This window comes from Convolutriloba macropyga, chromosome 7 (assembly GCF_964194025.1).
Source record: "Convolutriloba macropyga chromosome 7, txConMacr16.3, whole genome shotgun sequence".
Lineage (NCBI taxonomy): Eukaryota > Metazoa > Xenacoelomorpha > Acoela > Convolutidae > Convolutriloba > Convolutriloba macropyga.
Genome location: NC_134474.1, coordinates 36,739,665 through 36,754,646, shown reverse-complemented (window position 1 = coordinate 36,754,646; position 14,982 = coordinate 36,739,665). Strand labels below are relative to the sequence as shown.

Here is a 14,982-nt window from a genome sequence, read left to right as displayed (position 1 = left end):
TTGCTGATTTTTAGACGAAAATTAATGATTAATAGCCGCACAGCGATAGCTGGGGCTATTATTGGCCTTCTCTTGGTTTTTTACAATTCAAAGAATTTGAATTGTATTGGGGCGCTGTCTTTTTTTAAGATCTGTTCACACATTTTCATGATTTTTGAAGTCAAATTGGAGTAGTGATTTTGGTCACGCCGAAACAGGAAATGGAGCGAAAAAGCGAGTGGTTTTGCGGCGTGAATTTTTTTTCGTTCTAAATTTAAAGTAGAGTGAGAAAACGGGGTTTGAACAAAAATTCGCTCTCTCGCTAGTGGTTTTTTTGTTCACATGCGGCAATTTCACTTTGATTTTTTATAATTTTTTCGATTTTTTTGGATCGGATTTTTTTTTATAAATGGTTTTCCCAATCCATTCTTAGTCCCTTCTTGGTCTAGTTTTCTGTTTAGTTAATGAAAGTTCTTTGAATTGTACGTCAGGACTTGTCCTGCTATGTTTTTTTATTTCGTCGTCATGATTTTTGTTACGACCATATGACGTCACAGCCACTTTTTGTTCATTCGTTCATGCAATTTCAACTGAATTGCATGTGTGACGTTATTTTTCGCTCTTCGTGGAGCGAATTTTTTTGTTCATGCGCGTGATTAAATTTTTGGTCACACTTGACTTACCTCACTCTCAAAAATGACTTCCTCATTTTGAATTTGACTTTACTTTAATTCAAAGAGATAAGGTCAAATGGGTGTGTGTCACTCTAAATGAAGGTTATTTGAGATCAACTAATAGAGGCAGCAATAACTTAAACAGATTTTTAATCAAAATATAACAGGTCAGCCTTCATTGAAAAGAGAATTTTTTTGGTCTGTCTTTACTGTTTAGACTGCCGATCTACGATTCTATTGCGGCTATTTTCTGGCAATCTGCCAGCTATGTTTTTTTTTTAATTTAATGCTTAAAGTGGGATGTGAATAGAGGCTTGATACTTAAGGAATATTCAGATACTATTTGACTAAATTTTTCTTAGTATAAATCTTTTTTTTGGGAAAATTGACAGAAAAATTGAGAAATTTTAAGCCATTTTTCTTTTTCTTATACAGTTTTACTTTTTTTTTAAAAAATCTTAGGCAAGTTTCTTTGCCTATTATCACTTGCCCATTGTTTTGCGAGCTTTTCATTGCTTTAATTGCAAAGGAACTTAACTCGGCTTTGTGTTTCCCTGTACTATTAAAAAAAACTCATTAAGTTTTTTTTGTTAAATATGTTTTTGAATGCCGTTTCTATTCTTCCTTAATTTTTGTATGGCAGTTGTGGAGGTTCAGGGTGCACAATAGTTGTTCTACTTGTTTAGTCATAAGAATGGGCAATTTTCTCCTTCGAGTAGTTTCCGGAATTCTTCCGGCTATGTTTTCAAAATCTGTTCACACATTTTCATGATTTTTGAAGTCAAGTTGGAGTAGTGATTTTGGTCACGCCGAAACAGGAAGTGGACCGAAAAAGCGAGTGGTTTTGCGGGGCGTGAATATTATTTGCTCTAATTCTAAAGTAGAGTGAGAAAACGGTGTTTGAACAAGAAATCGCTTTTTCGCTAGTGGTTTTTTGTTCACATACGGCAAATTTCACTCTGATTTTTACTTTTTTTTTCGACTTTTTGGATTGGATTTTTTTCTAAATGGTTTTTCCAATCCTTTCATAGTCCCTTCTAGTCCTAGTTTTCTGTTTAGTCAGTGAAAATTCTTTGAAGTGTACGTCAGGACTTGTCCTTCTATGTTCTCTTACTTCGTCGAACAAAAAAATGTTTCTCTTTACCTCATTTTACCGCTTTTTCATTTTACGTGAAATCTTTTTGACTTCTCTCAGCTTGTTTCTCTTCTCTCATTCTGCTAAAAGTGATTTTGAACATCAGTTGCTCAGCAAAGCAGTTCAAAATGAACAGAGTCAGTGTAAAAAATTGAAGTCAGAGATAGAAACGGGATAAACACATAAAGCCCAATTTTAGATGCCCACTATTTGAACGTCGTTCCCATAAGTCTTATTTACCATCCCTAATGCTTAGTGGTATTGATAGTATCCCCTGTAGCCCCTCTTCAAGAAACAGAAGTTAGTTCAACTACGAAATGCCATCAAAATAAATCGGACTTAAAAAATGTTTTTGTATAAAAATCTTTTTTTTTTTTCAATATCTTCTATTCTTTCAATCCCAATCATGCTTATTGGAATCAACGGCGGCTTTTTTCGGCAATCTGACGGGTATGTTTGTTTAAAAATGGATTAATCTTGAACAGTAATGGGTCGCTGTCTTCTCACGACGCGAAGAAAACTGTTGGAGGTTTCTTGTTTACAATAAATATTTGAAATCAATGTGAATCAGGGAAGGACGTGCCAAAATTTGCCTGGGTTTGATTGATTGCCAATGAAATTTAGAGCGGAGTAAATAGAAAGTTAATTTGTTCATACCGCTGTTTTTGAGAGCAAGAATATACGATGATAAACTTTTCTGTGACCGAACATTTGCTCACTTGCTGCAATTTTAAGCATAGCGTGTTTGACATATTTACACTCAAAATAATCTTTGGCGCATGCCTACAAAAATTTGCCTGCAATTGGCATACAAACTTTTTGCCCATAAATTTTTGCGGCATGGCTACAAAAACTTTTGCCTATATCCAATCCCCTCGTGTTGCAGCTATTGTTTTTGTGGAGACTTTATTCGGTTCTTCCGGTATCTTTTCTGCTGTTAAGAACACTTGTTTAAGAAGAATTGACTTTAAAAGCTTATAAACTTTTTTGCTCATCCATAAAAAGGCTAAAGGGATGATCCTCAGAATAATAGAGTTATTGTTAGCTTGCAGTCAAAATTTTCAAAACTGAAACTTGGTGCTTTATATCCATCTTTATTGGCTGTAGGGTTTGAAAACGAATCACGTCATCTCATACAATCCGTTGTTCAACTCTGTTCAAACAGTGATTTGAGTGATCAAGTCAATAAATATTGTGGGTTATATGTCCGCGAACAGTGCAGCACCTAATAAAAGACGCGAGGAACTCGCCGAATATTTCTCACAAGTTCTGTTAAATACAGCCACGATAAAATGCCAAAAGGACTGTGGTCTGTATCAAAATTGTACACAGAAGTCGAGCTCTGCAACAGTGAATGGTGGATCGTTTTTCAAAAATAAGGTTCTTAGGCGCTTCAATTGATTACATTGTCTACCACGAAAAAATTGTTCTGTTAAAAATGTCTTGTGGAGTATGAGAAAACTATGCTACCAAAACTATACTCCTGTTTAACCAAGTATTGAATTTATGAAGACTTTAGTAAAGAGTCTTTTCTATTGGGTACTCTACACAAACTGGTTAATTATGCTATAAAAGTTCGGCCCCCAGCGTAGTGAGCATAAATCTTTTATAACCCCCAGGCGCACGTGCTATTTTCTTGCATAGTAACGTGCTATATAAAAAGATATAATTTGTAACTGGAGGTCATAGAAAACACGGGGGGGATGGGAGGAGGCGAAACAGAATATATCCGGAAACAGTTGTCACATAAAGTAACCTAAAGCTCGAGCTCAAAATACTGCTAACTTGAGCATAAGTTATTTGGAAATTTGAAGTTCTGCTTGATTGAACTTTGAGTAGATAGTTATTTCCTTGAATCTTCACTGAAACGTATCTTAAAGATCAAACGAACAGACTTGCCTGCACAGAACATCGATCAAAACTCAAGCATGGCTCCAACTCGTTCAAAAAACGAAGTGCCAACTCTGCCTAACCAAAGGACCACACAAAATTTATTCATTTTGACCTCAAGTGCACGGCATTCCCTGGAAACTGTTTGTTGTTTAAAGATACAGAATTTTGGAAGCAAAACATCAAATGATATTGTACTAATAGGGACAAGTTAAATTCATAAGCAAAAAGTTGATTTTTCCGTCGGTGCCCCATCTTATTTGGTGCATATTCTGTTCATTGCAGCACCCAAGCTCTTGTGTGCAATGTTGTTACACACAGTGAATTACTGACTCAACGTGTGCACTGTTACTGGGTTTGCATAACGTAATCTGCAGGGCGTTAATGGAAAAAATTCCGAAAAATAAACTTCATTTAAGAAGGCTTTTGAGCTTCCTTTGTCCAGCTGATAGAAGCCTCTCATGAAAAGGTTATTGGCGTACTTAGAGACTTAAAATTTTGCTTTTAAATCTCAATGCTTTTTTACGTTAAAATTGTAAGGATTTTACGATGTTTGTCATGATATGAATATTATCACTCGGTTAGCGCCATTGAAATGTCATTAAATTCCATCAATAAGCAAAATTATTCAATAAATGCGAAAGGGCAATAGCAACGCTGTAGGAATTTTTAACAATTTGTGGTAGAGTGTTTAATCAACTCTCATTGTGATTAAAACAGTTGCATAACTTAACGATGAATTAAATTGCTAACGCCGGGTTATTACTTCGAAATACTGAGAAAGTGGCAAAAAAACTCTGCTTTTGACCTGCCTTTTCCCGCCACACTTCATTTTAACAGCTTGTTAATTCAAGGTGTAAGTTATAAAAAACGGAGTATTTACAGACTAGTGAAAAAATCCAGGCAGTGAATTTTACAGGTATTATGTTAGATGAGTAATTATTACAATATTACAAAAATTAATAATTTCAAAAGCGATAATGCAAGTTTTCAATCATTAAGTATAGAGAAATTCTATCCTTAAATTAGTTACCAGTGCGAACAAATCCAAGACTTATTTTATAACTATTGCCTTAAAAAAGCCACGAAAATTTGAAGTCACGCCATGAAACTTCACCAAAACTATAATTTTTATAGTTAGCAACAAACTGTGTAAAGAGAGAATTTCTTGGATTTCTTTTATAATAAGCGTAATTACATGGGCAGAATAAAAGATTTTTAGGTGACTTGTTCAGAACGTCAATACCTCGGATTACGCTTTTATCGTAGTGTTTGTTCCTACTAACTCGACCAAAAAAAACTTTCCAATTCTTTGATGTTTATAGCAATCAAAAGTAGGTAGCGAGAGGCCACCAGGACAATTGAATGCTGGTTTTTATTAGTAAATAGAAAGAGGGAGCAAAATGTTATGTTGTCGAGCAGGAGGCGAACAGGTAGTATTTTCTACTGGAGTTTAATATCTGTAGATGATTTGAATTTCCAACGATGATAACACGCGTTTAATGCCTAGCTTAATTGTTTTTATAAAGTAACTATTAAATTGCTATCATCTCTGCTCAATAGTACGGCTGGATTTTGTAAATGGCTAATTACTAAAGATTTGATCATTACAGGAAGTAGATTTTTTGGTAGGCAGTCCCGCAAGTTGTGTTAGCATTTAATACTTTGGGCCTTTTTCGAGAGCAAAATCTTAACCGCTCTTTAATAGTTCAAATCATTATCTATAGCTACAACCAGATATATGCCTTGAGCTTTCTCTTCAATTTTTGTTCTCGAATTTGTAGTGGTTGTCGTTGATTCTTTTTTGCCAACTATAATAAATTCAGTTTTATCTGCATTCAATTTAAGTGGCAGTGACGTAAAGTAGTCAAATATATCTTCTGTTGAGTGCTCAAGTGATTTTTTACAAACGTCAAGGTCGATCGCAATGTGACGTCAAACGAACAGTATCGTCAGCGTATTGGATGTCTTCGCTCGTTTTTAGCTCTATTTCGCTTACATATAGATTGAATCAAAGCTGTCTTAGAACTGTACCCTTGGGGACCAAATGATGTAGTTGAATCTAGTCCGACATTTCCTCACTCATTACTCTTTGCATCTTACCACTTAACCAACTTGATAAAATTTACGGGTCTTTCCTGTTATAGCCCCCCATAAAATTATAGCGCCCCATTATGGTATAACTACCATGATTGGGGGGGGGGGGCTGTACGTTATCTGACCACTAAGCTGGGGGGGCTATAATGGGAAAGAACCAAATTTTCGCTGATGAAGAAACTATTGAATCCAAGACATTAAAATTTTAAATAGTATAGTATGATTTATTGAGTCATTATTCAGTCAAAAGCTTTTGAGAGATCAAGAGAAGCACATTTAGTAAACTTGTTTTGTTTCAGTTCTTTTCTAACGCACTGTGTGAAGTAAACTAATGCGTCTATTGTGGAGTTTTTCAGAAACCGAATATGCCTGTTGTTTAATAATTTTTTCGCATGCAAATAGTCTTCCATCTGCGCTTTGTAAAATTTCTCAAAAAATTTTGAGATAGCAGATGTAATACAAATGGGTCTATAATTGGTTGGATTATCTGTCTCACTTTTTTGTACAGTGGAATCAAATTGTCTAATTTTAGTTCAGAGAGAAATGTTTATTCCTTAAGGTAAACATTGAATAGTTCTGTGAGTGGTGTTGCTAAAACTGCCGAAACATCACTGAATGCCCATGCTGGCAGTTTAACCGGTCCTAAAGGTTTAGATGGGTTTAGCATTCTGAGGACTTGTAAGGATTCATGTTTTGTTATGAAACGAAATAAGTCTTTTTTTCCGACCTGATGGAAATTTTGCTTTATGGGAGGAGGATGTTGAAAAACGTCGCCTAGTTTGCTAAATTTATTGTTCAAGAGATTGGTAATTTTTTTTGCTCTCTGTTGTAATTTCACCGAATGAGTTTCTCAAACTTTCAATAGATGTGGCTGTTTTACTGTGAATTCTAACTTCATTGAATAAATTCCATTTTAAGCTCTCAGATTTGGATGTTTGAATGAGCTGTTTTTGAAAGGAGCAGAAATTATTATAAAATTTTGAACCTACTGTGTTTTTGTTTTCCTCAATTTTAATGAATTCATTTTCAGTTAAAAGTTTGTTCTAAAGGTGTAAAAAGTGATGCATGAAAGTGGTGTATGCTATTGAAGGTGTAAGTTATGCAACTGTTATAATCTCAACAATAGATGGTTAAAGTAATATCTGTCACGGGAAATCAATTGTTGATTTTTCTCATAATAGCGCAAACAAGTTCCGTAGCCAATAAGATGCCTTGTTTTCAGTCTATAAAAATAGACCGAATTGCTAAATGGCTGATGGATCATAGTCTGGAGATATGCAATTTCTAACAATTGATCTCCGTCAACTCAGAAGTCAAATTTGTTGACTTTTAACTTCAAGTTACTTTAAATTCTATTTATGACATCAACTACATGACGGCATCTTCGTGGTAATTGTGGTATGCTATTGTACTTGGTTATTCTGGTTACCGTACTGGCTATCAGTAATTGCAGTAAAGTGGGACCAACTTCAGCTTCTCCTTCCTCCACAGTTTTGGACAAAAATGTATGGCGTGCAGTCTGCTCTGACTACTTCAATTCATAGGAATGCGATATTTCATGTAGATTTGTACCTAGATAGAAAATACGTGGAGTTTTTCCCATTGTACCGCATCCACTAAATTATAACCCACATTATGAGGGAGGGGTACTATGACCATTTAGCCTTTTCAGAAACATAACAGATCCAAAATTACTACTATTCAGAAGGGGCAGAATAGATCTGGATCTGGAATCAATTAAAACAGGTGCACCTGGAAAAGTAGAGGGACACAAGGGGGGGGGAGCAAGGAGGAACCTCAATATAAAAAAAAACAATTTCTGAGTTTTCCCCATTATAGATGCCCCGCTCCTCTCAAAAATCAAGCTCGTCTCAAATCTATTAAAGGGTAACTGATGGAGGGACGCCCCAGTTTTAAGCCGAGATGGAGGATTGAAATAACGTGATATTTGCATATAATAAAAAAATGAAATGGTTCTCGAATATGTCCAAAACTGTGCAGGCAGGTATTCTAATGAGACTGGAGATGCGCAATTTATGCTGAGTGAGATGGAGGAGAGCAAGAAGAAGCAGAAGGCAGAGTCATTTGTGAAAGATGCAACAGTGTCTACCAAAGACTGTTTCAATGCATTTGGTATAGAAGAGTATGCCAATACAAGCAAACATCAGTTGAGTATTATACTGAATTAAACAAATTGTTAGGTCATTCCCAACAATGAGCAACGCAGCAAACAGTTGTGTCGGTTCTTATTTCGTTCTTTCTTAATTGAAGCTATAGCTATAGAAAACAATTCATTGCTTACGTCAATTTGCATATAGTCAATCACATAAAATTGCAACGCTATTGAACGTTTCAAAGGTTGAAGTTCGAATTTAAAACATGCCGAGATGAGCTCTTTGTTGTTCAATTGAAGGTCTGGAGTTTTGTTTGAACGCTCGCTTGCGTTGCAACATGGGACTAAATATAGAACTGACTCCATACGTTATTCCCAAATAAAGTAACAATTTTTCATTGACAACTCCCCAAAATAGGAACTTTTTTGGAAACCTACTTATCATTTAATGATTAAGTAAATTGCATCATTCACTATGTTGCGTGTGACGACTACGTCACGTCATGGACAGTGAGTTATTTTCAACTAACACTACAAACGATGCATGAGGTATGAGTGGTGATACGTGATACAAATATTCCAAAAAAAGTCGACAAGTTATTAAAAATTGTTTCTGGTTTGGGAATTGAGAAAAAACCCCTTGATAACACTGGATCGTTATACAAGCAAAGACTGCATCATCATTTTTAATCCATGTTTTGATTCAAAAGGTCAATGCAATGTGTTAAGAAATACATTGACATTTTTCAAAAAATCGTTGAGTCATAGTGGAAGATCGAATAACGCCTGCTATATTTTTTCTGGTACAGGAGCAAATGGTTGTCCTGACTCAGTAACATGTGTATTTGGATCTTTTCCATTTGTGCCCCCAGTACGTCATGCACCCCCAGTTAAACAGCAAGTGTCATTATACAGTAAACTATTGTAAAAATATGACACGTACGTTTGGGGGTGCAAATAATATGCACCCACTGAGCGGGGGGCACAAAAGGGAAAGGTCCGTTCATTTTTTGAACATTGTTGAAACAGATCGCGTATTTAGGGCCAAAGTGAAAGTGATTAATTTGAAGAATACATTGAATAAGTTGAACTTGTGCATCAAAGAGAAGCTTTCAAAGAACGAAATGTAAATCAATAATGCGAAAGAAAAGGACGGGCATGATTACTTCAACAAAGAACTGTGCAGTGTATTATGCAAATTCGTCAAAACGAAACAACTAACTATGCCAACGGCCTCAATAATGTAATTAACCATGTCATGCGAGGGCCGGTTCGAAGAAAACTAAAACTTTGCAGCAATTATGGTGAAACTTTAACATCAAGTGATCAAAAACAATCTCTCCTCAATTGAAAAAAAGAATAAAATTTCAATTTAAAAAGGGCCACACTTCTCAAACCAAATGTTTAGGTCTATAATAAATTGAGTCCGTAATGTCTATTACAATCTTTTAGCAGTGCTTCCCTTGATCGGAAAAATGGCTCTTGTAAAAAACCAATTAGACACATTACAATTTTTTGTGGGAATATGGTATTTTCATAAATTTTACCTCGGATGTTTTCTTTTCATCTGCTTTAAAGATTCTGCTTTAGTGTTCTTGATATCCCCAGCCAAAAGTGTGGTAAGATTCATTATCTTAAGGCAAATTTCAGGAAAATCAATAATCCGGCAATTTACGCATTTTGTTTAAATGAAAAGTTCTATTCTTTGATTCAGACATTTTAAGTTACAGATATTTGCAACGACAAACAAAAACTAAAAATAAGTGCCTGAAAAAATCATTTTTTGCTTTAATCCTAGCCAGGTTTTATGATTCTCGGGATATCCGCTGTGAATGGGTAAAACACTGGGGGTTCTGGTTTAATTTCTCTCATTATTGTTTCACAAAAATGCAGTGAGAATTGTTTTATTATAAAAGCACACTGAAAATGTAAAAATGTTGAAATTCAATTTAATAATTTCCAGTTTCAAAGATGAGAAATAAAATTTCATTGCAGAACATCAGATCATGGAATATAATAAAGTTTTTTTGTCGCCAAAAGAAAGAAGCTGCTGTTAGCTAGTTGCTCTAAAACCTGGTTTAATGTTGACATCAACATCAAATGTTTAGATTTATTAGATAACAACTGTTAAACGCATAACTCCGGTTAACAGGAGAGTGAGCAGGACTTGCAATCTTTGTGAGAGAAGGTATGTTGAAAACTGTTGTATAGGATTTCACTGAAAGGAAATGTCTAATAATTTGTTAGAAACGCTAGTCATCAAACTGAAGCTCAAAATACAAAGCTTGCAGGAAATTTTTTGTCTTCTGAAGTCTTAATCAGCATTTAGAAATTCTAAATTTTGAATTATTATATTAGGTGCTCGAGAAAGCCCGATAGACGTAATAGTTGAGCCTTGCAGCAGAAAGCAAACGTTTATCGATGGTATAAGAAACATAACAGAACGACAGTAATAATGCGATCAATTGAAATTGGGAACTTCCTTCAGAAATTTGCTACGGAGAAATAGGAAGAATTATTTTAAAATTATTGATATCGATTTCATTGAAAGAAATATCAATGTGTTATTTAAATGTCAGCACTACACATTCTTAGCACACATAAAGGCAAGTTAGCTGAGACCAATGTGAGACCAATTAACAAATCAAAATTTTGAAAGATGCCATAAGTACGGGCATCGTAGTCAGCAAAACACGAATATCAGAACCTCAAAACCTTTTTAAGCTACAATAAAATTGGATGGTTGAATTGATATAGCATCTTTTTCTTAACTCCCTTCTAAGAAAAAATTGACAATTGCACTAACAAATGAAACGGAAGAATCCAAAATATCTGTACACATCTGCCGTGTAAGTCTATAAAAGAATTAGCTAAAACTGAGACTGTTTAGTTTTTTACTATATGTCTCATTAGAAGGTCAATTGGAACTCGTTAGAACATTGAGATTAATGTGCAAATCATTAAAAAACAACCGAGCAGAACTCAATAACCCACTAATACTTTTTTGAAAACCATGTCATAAATACCCAATATACAGAAAACAAAAGTAACCATAGTGACTTGAACCATCAAAACTTCTGCTTTTGCTAGAAATCTGATAGGTGATGTCATTAATGAGACAAAATGGCAAGACAACAAAATCTGTAAAATTGAAATGTTCAGTATTATCTTACGAAATTACATATTGTCAAAATCAAAATATCAAAATTTTACTGGAAAAATCCAATGTGAATACTAGTGCCGCGTTAGAAAGAATATATCCTTTTCCTTGGTTTGTTAGGTTGCGAGTCGTAGCGAATTTTTGAACGTCAAAAAATCCTGATTTTGGTCTTTCTCTTTTTCTCCGGTTGTTTTTGGTATTTTGTTTCTACTGATTTTGTCTGCCACATGGTAAGCAATGCTTCAACATTTTCAGATTTTTCTCTGTGTTTTGAGCGTAATTTTGTGGAGTTGGAACTATAGATCAGGGAACAACTTTGATTCGGCCCCCAGTTTAGTGGCCATCAAGCTGCTTTTACTAATATTTTCAAGTGCTGGCGTTGCTGGGAAAGTTGAAATTGAAGGCGAAAAATGATAAATGTCTCCTTTTGTACCTTCAAAAGTTTTTAACTCAAAGTTGTGGAGTTCCTGTTTTATTCTGGGTTCTTTGACTTTATAACAAATTGGTGTTCAATTGAGCGTTTTCACTATTCATTGGGGTATTGCACAAATAATCATTTCCTCTCATGACTGTATATCTAGAAAAATTTTATTTTGCTGCCAAATCATGTTCTCGTACTATTGCCTTTTTTAATACTTACTTCATGGTACCCTAAAATTACGTACACCTGAAGATTTTTTGTACAAAAGCAAAGTAAACATCAAATAAAAAATATGTTGATTTTAAATTTGTTCTCTAAAAACGCGTCGTTACACTGTTGGCTTCTTCAACGTCTCACAGACGTTTTTAGATGGTTTTCAAACAGGTTTCTAATGACATTTGCATAAGTTTCGTTCCAAATTTTTGACATACTTTCTTCCATTTTTCCTAAAGAACCGTCTGTTTTTGTTATTGTTGCTATAAAATGGCCCAAAAAATTTGAATTGCATTCGGATCAGGACTATTTCATGAACATTCAAGTAACTCCTGCACCTTTTCTTTGAGGAGTTTGATGACAATTTTTGATTAATGCACAGGAGCATTATCTTGTCAAAAAATAATGTCTTGAAAATGCAATTTTTACCAGTAAGCTTTCAAATTTCCGAGTATTGTAAAACCGCTAGCTTGTTTGAACATCTAAAAAAACTGTTTTCACTCAATTGATTGTAATGTATCTCAAAACGTAAGTGATCGCTTGTCCGAACCTGAATGCGTTGTGTTTTTGTCAAATCTTGTTCCATTCCTTCAAGGAACTTGCTGAGTTCCTTCGCTGGAGACAGGTGTCATTTGGTATGCATACTGTTTACTAGGACTTAATTTTACGATGAGTTGTTTTTTGTTTTTTGTTCATAAAAATTGGACATTTCAAATGGCAACAGCGTAGCAAACAGTAGGAAAACAAAGCAACTTGACTATCTTCTCTGTGTACACGGAGAAAATGAGAATGAATTCTTTAAAGGTTCAAAATTTCACGCCTTTCTTCGCGCTTTAGCACAGATCAAATGTTTTGAGAAAAGATAACGCTTAAAAAGCGCAGATAAGGTTGTACGTAGCTTTTTGGTACCATAGTGTATGTATATTGACAAGAATTCAATATCTTAACAGCAAAAAAGTTGACAATTTAAATGCTATTATTGTTATTTTATCTCGTTGTAAGATGAATATTGTTCTCCTTTTTAGTTGATAGGGATAAATCTGTTCTAGGCACAGATATTTTGTCAATGTGTTAGACAGCGGTACAATTTCGCTCTTGCAAATAACATAACTCAATGCTGCATGCCATACGGCGAGGCATACTTCGGACTACAAAGGGAACTGCAACAAAATATGAGTCACCTGCCCTTTTGGAAGAAAAACCAGCTGTCTTATGAAAAGCGCCAGACTGAGGTCCAGCCAAAATTCCAGCAATTTGAGCGTTGCGTTCAAGATTGCTTAAGATACGATAAAGATTGTTCTATCATGGTAACAGTTAACTTCATTTTGCTGACTATGTCAATATCATTAGCTGTGGCAACCCTCTTCAAGTTCAGTTGATACATTTTCCATTTATGGTTTTGGTGTTATTAGATGATTGAGACGCATAAAGTCATTTCAAGAGAAAAAACTTGAAAAATTGCTTAAAATAACAGACAATTTTTCTCAAATATGTTAGTATTTAAATCGAACATCGGAAGAAATGTTGAGTTATATAAATAAATTAAAACTTGTTATTTGGAGTATAATTTCTAATTAAATTTTTGCAACTGTGAACAAAATAGTATGCGTAATTCTCGGGCAAATTAATTGGAGTCACTCACCTGTTCGCCGTGGAAAGCAGTCACATCTTTTTTGCTATCTGATAGTCAATCTTGTTGCGACAACACTAAAGTGAGCTTAAATTTATTATACGCCTTTTCAGTTATACAGGGCAATGAATTTCTGATGCCAATGTTTCGGGTGGTCTTTTGCGCTATATCTTCCCGCCTTAGTGGTCAGATTAACGCATAGCCCCCTCCCACCAACCACGGTAAACATACCATAAGGGGGATATAATTTGGGAGGGGGCTATATTGGGAAAAGCTCATTCTTTCTAGCAGTTGAATAATAGACTTTGAATCACAGATAAAATTCACTTCATCAGAATTTTAGGATCTTTTCCGTTTGTGCCCCCCCCCCCCCCCAGCTTAGTGGGTGCAATTTATTTGCACCCACCAGAAGCACGTGCAATATTTTTACATAATGATTTGATATACGTAATTCAAACGCAGAATCAGAGTTCATATAGCCCACACAACTGGTTCTAAACCAAAGATGCCGGAAAACTGCAATATTTTACAGTAACAATAAAACCTATTTTAAAACTGATTAGACTAAAGAGAAACTTCTTTAAATAATGACAACTTTTTTTCAAATAATCATGTTCTTTTGCAGATTCACAGTTCACATAGCCCATACAACTGGTTCTAAACCAAAAAGGCCGGAAAAGAGCAATATTTCGCAATACCAATAAAACCTGTTTATAAAAAAGATTATAATTATAGAGAAAATCACAACTTCTCTAAATAAAGACAAATTTTTTTCAACTAAACGTATTCTGGCCTATTCTTTTGCAGATTCACAGTTCACTTAGCTCATAAAACTGATTCTAAACCAAAAATCCTGGAAATTTACAATATTTCACAATACCAATAAAACCGATTTTTAAAAATGATCATAGAGAAAATTGCAACTTCTTTAAATAAAGACAACTTTTTTAAATAATTTTATTCTGACCAAATCTTTGCAGATTCAGAGTTCATAGAGCCCACACAACTGGTTCTAAAGCAAAAACTCCGGAAAACTGCAATATTTCTCCTCTGTACCAGTAACACCGAGAAAATTGCAATTTCTTCAAAAAGTGATCAACTCTTTTTTTCAAAAAAATACAGTTTTCTGATCAAATGTTTTCTGACCAAATTTTTGCAGACTCACAACTGTAAGCATCCCTACAGCTGCATTGAAATCGGTTCTAATTACCAAAAGTCTTCTGAGTTTTAATATGTTTCCACAAAAAATTTTTCAAAAAGCCTTTGAATAACGGTTAGATAGCCGATAAGAAGTTTTTTTTGTACTTTCCTGCAGTGTTGTGAAAAGTTTCTGAGTTTTATTTTGATCCAGAGCTAATTCAGAAATGCATTCTGAATTCTCTTCTGATTCAGAACTAATTCAGAATTGCACTCTGATTTTTCTTCTGATTCAGAGAAATTCAGAGGACATAGATTCTGAATTTTGCTCTGATTCAGAGAGGTTTCAGAATCAATACAGAAACTGTTCTGAAAACGTTCTGAATCAGTACTGAAAGTTAATTTATTCTGAAAATGTTTTGATTCAGTTCTGATGCCGACTGAATGGAAGGTACGGGATACGTAATGACACGTGCTCTGTAACTGGGGGGTGCATAACGCACTGGGGGGGGGGGGGCACAAACGGAAAACAT

At 34.8% G+C, this 14,982-nt stretch overlaps 1 protein-coding gene across 8 annotated transcripts; it reads left to right on the top strand.

Annotated features, from left to right (window-relative positions):
* Positions 1-7,029: 7,029 nt before the first annotated feature.
* LOC142342242 (uncharacterized) lies at positions 7,030-13,268 on the top strand. Of its 8 annotated transcripts, none has more exons than XM_075393499.1 (3): positions 7,030-7,280; positions 7,781-7,943; positions 12,732-13,268. In XM_075393499.1, coding segments are annotated over exons 1-3 (495 nt in total). In that variant the 5' UTR covers positions 7,030-7,278; the 3' UTR covers positions 13,062-13,268. The 8 variants fall into 8 exon arrangements, with proteins under 8 accessions (XP_075249614.1, XP_075249618.1, XP_075249619.1 ...); XM_075393503.1 differs by having other exon boundaries at positions 7,031-7,232; XM_075393504.1 differs by having other exon boundaries at positions 7,031-7,232; positions 7,777-7,943.
* The last annotated feature ends 1,714 nt before the right edge of the window (positions 13,269-14,982 follow it).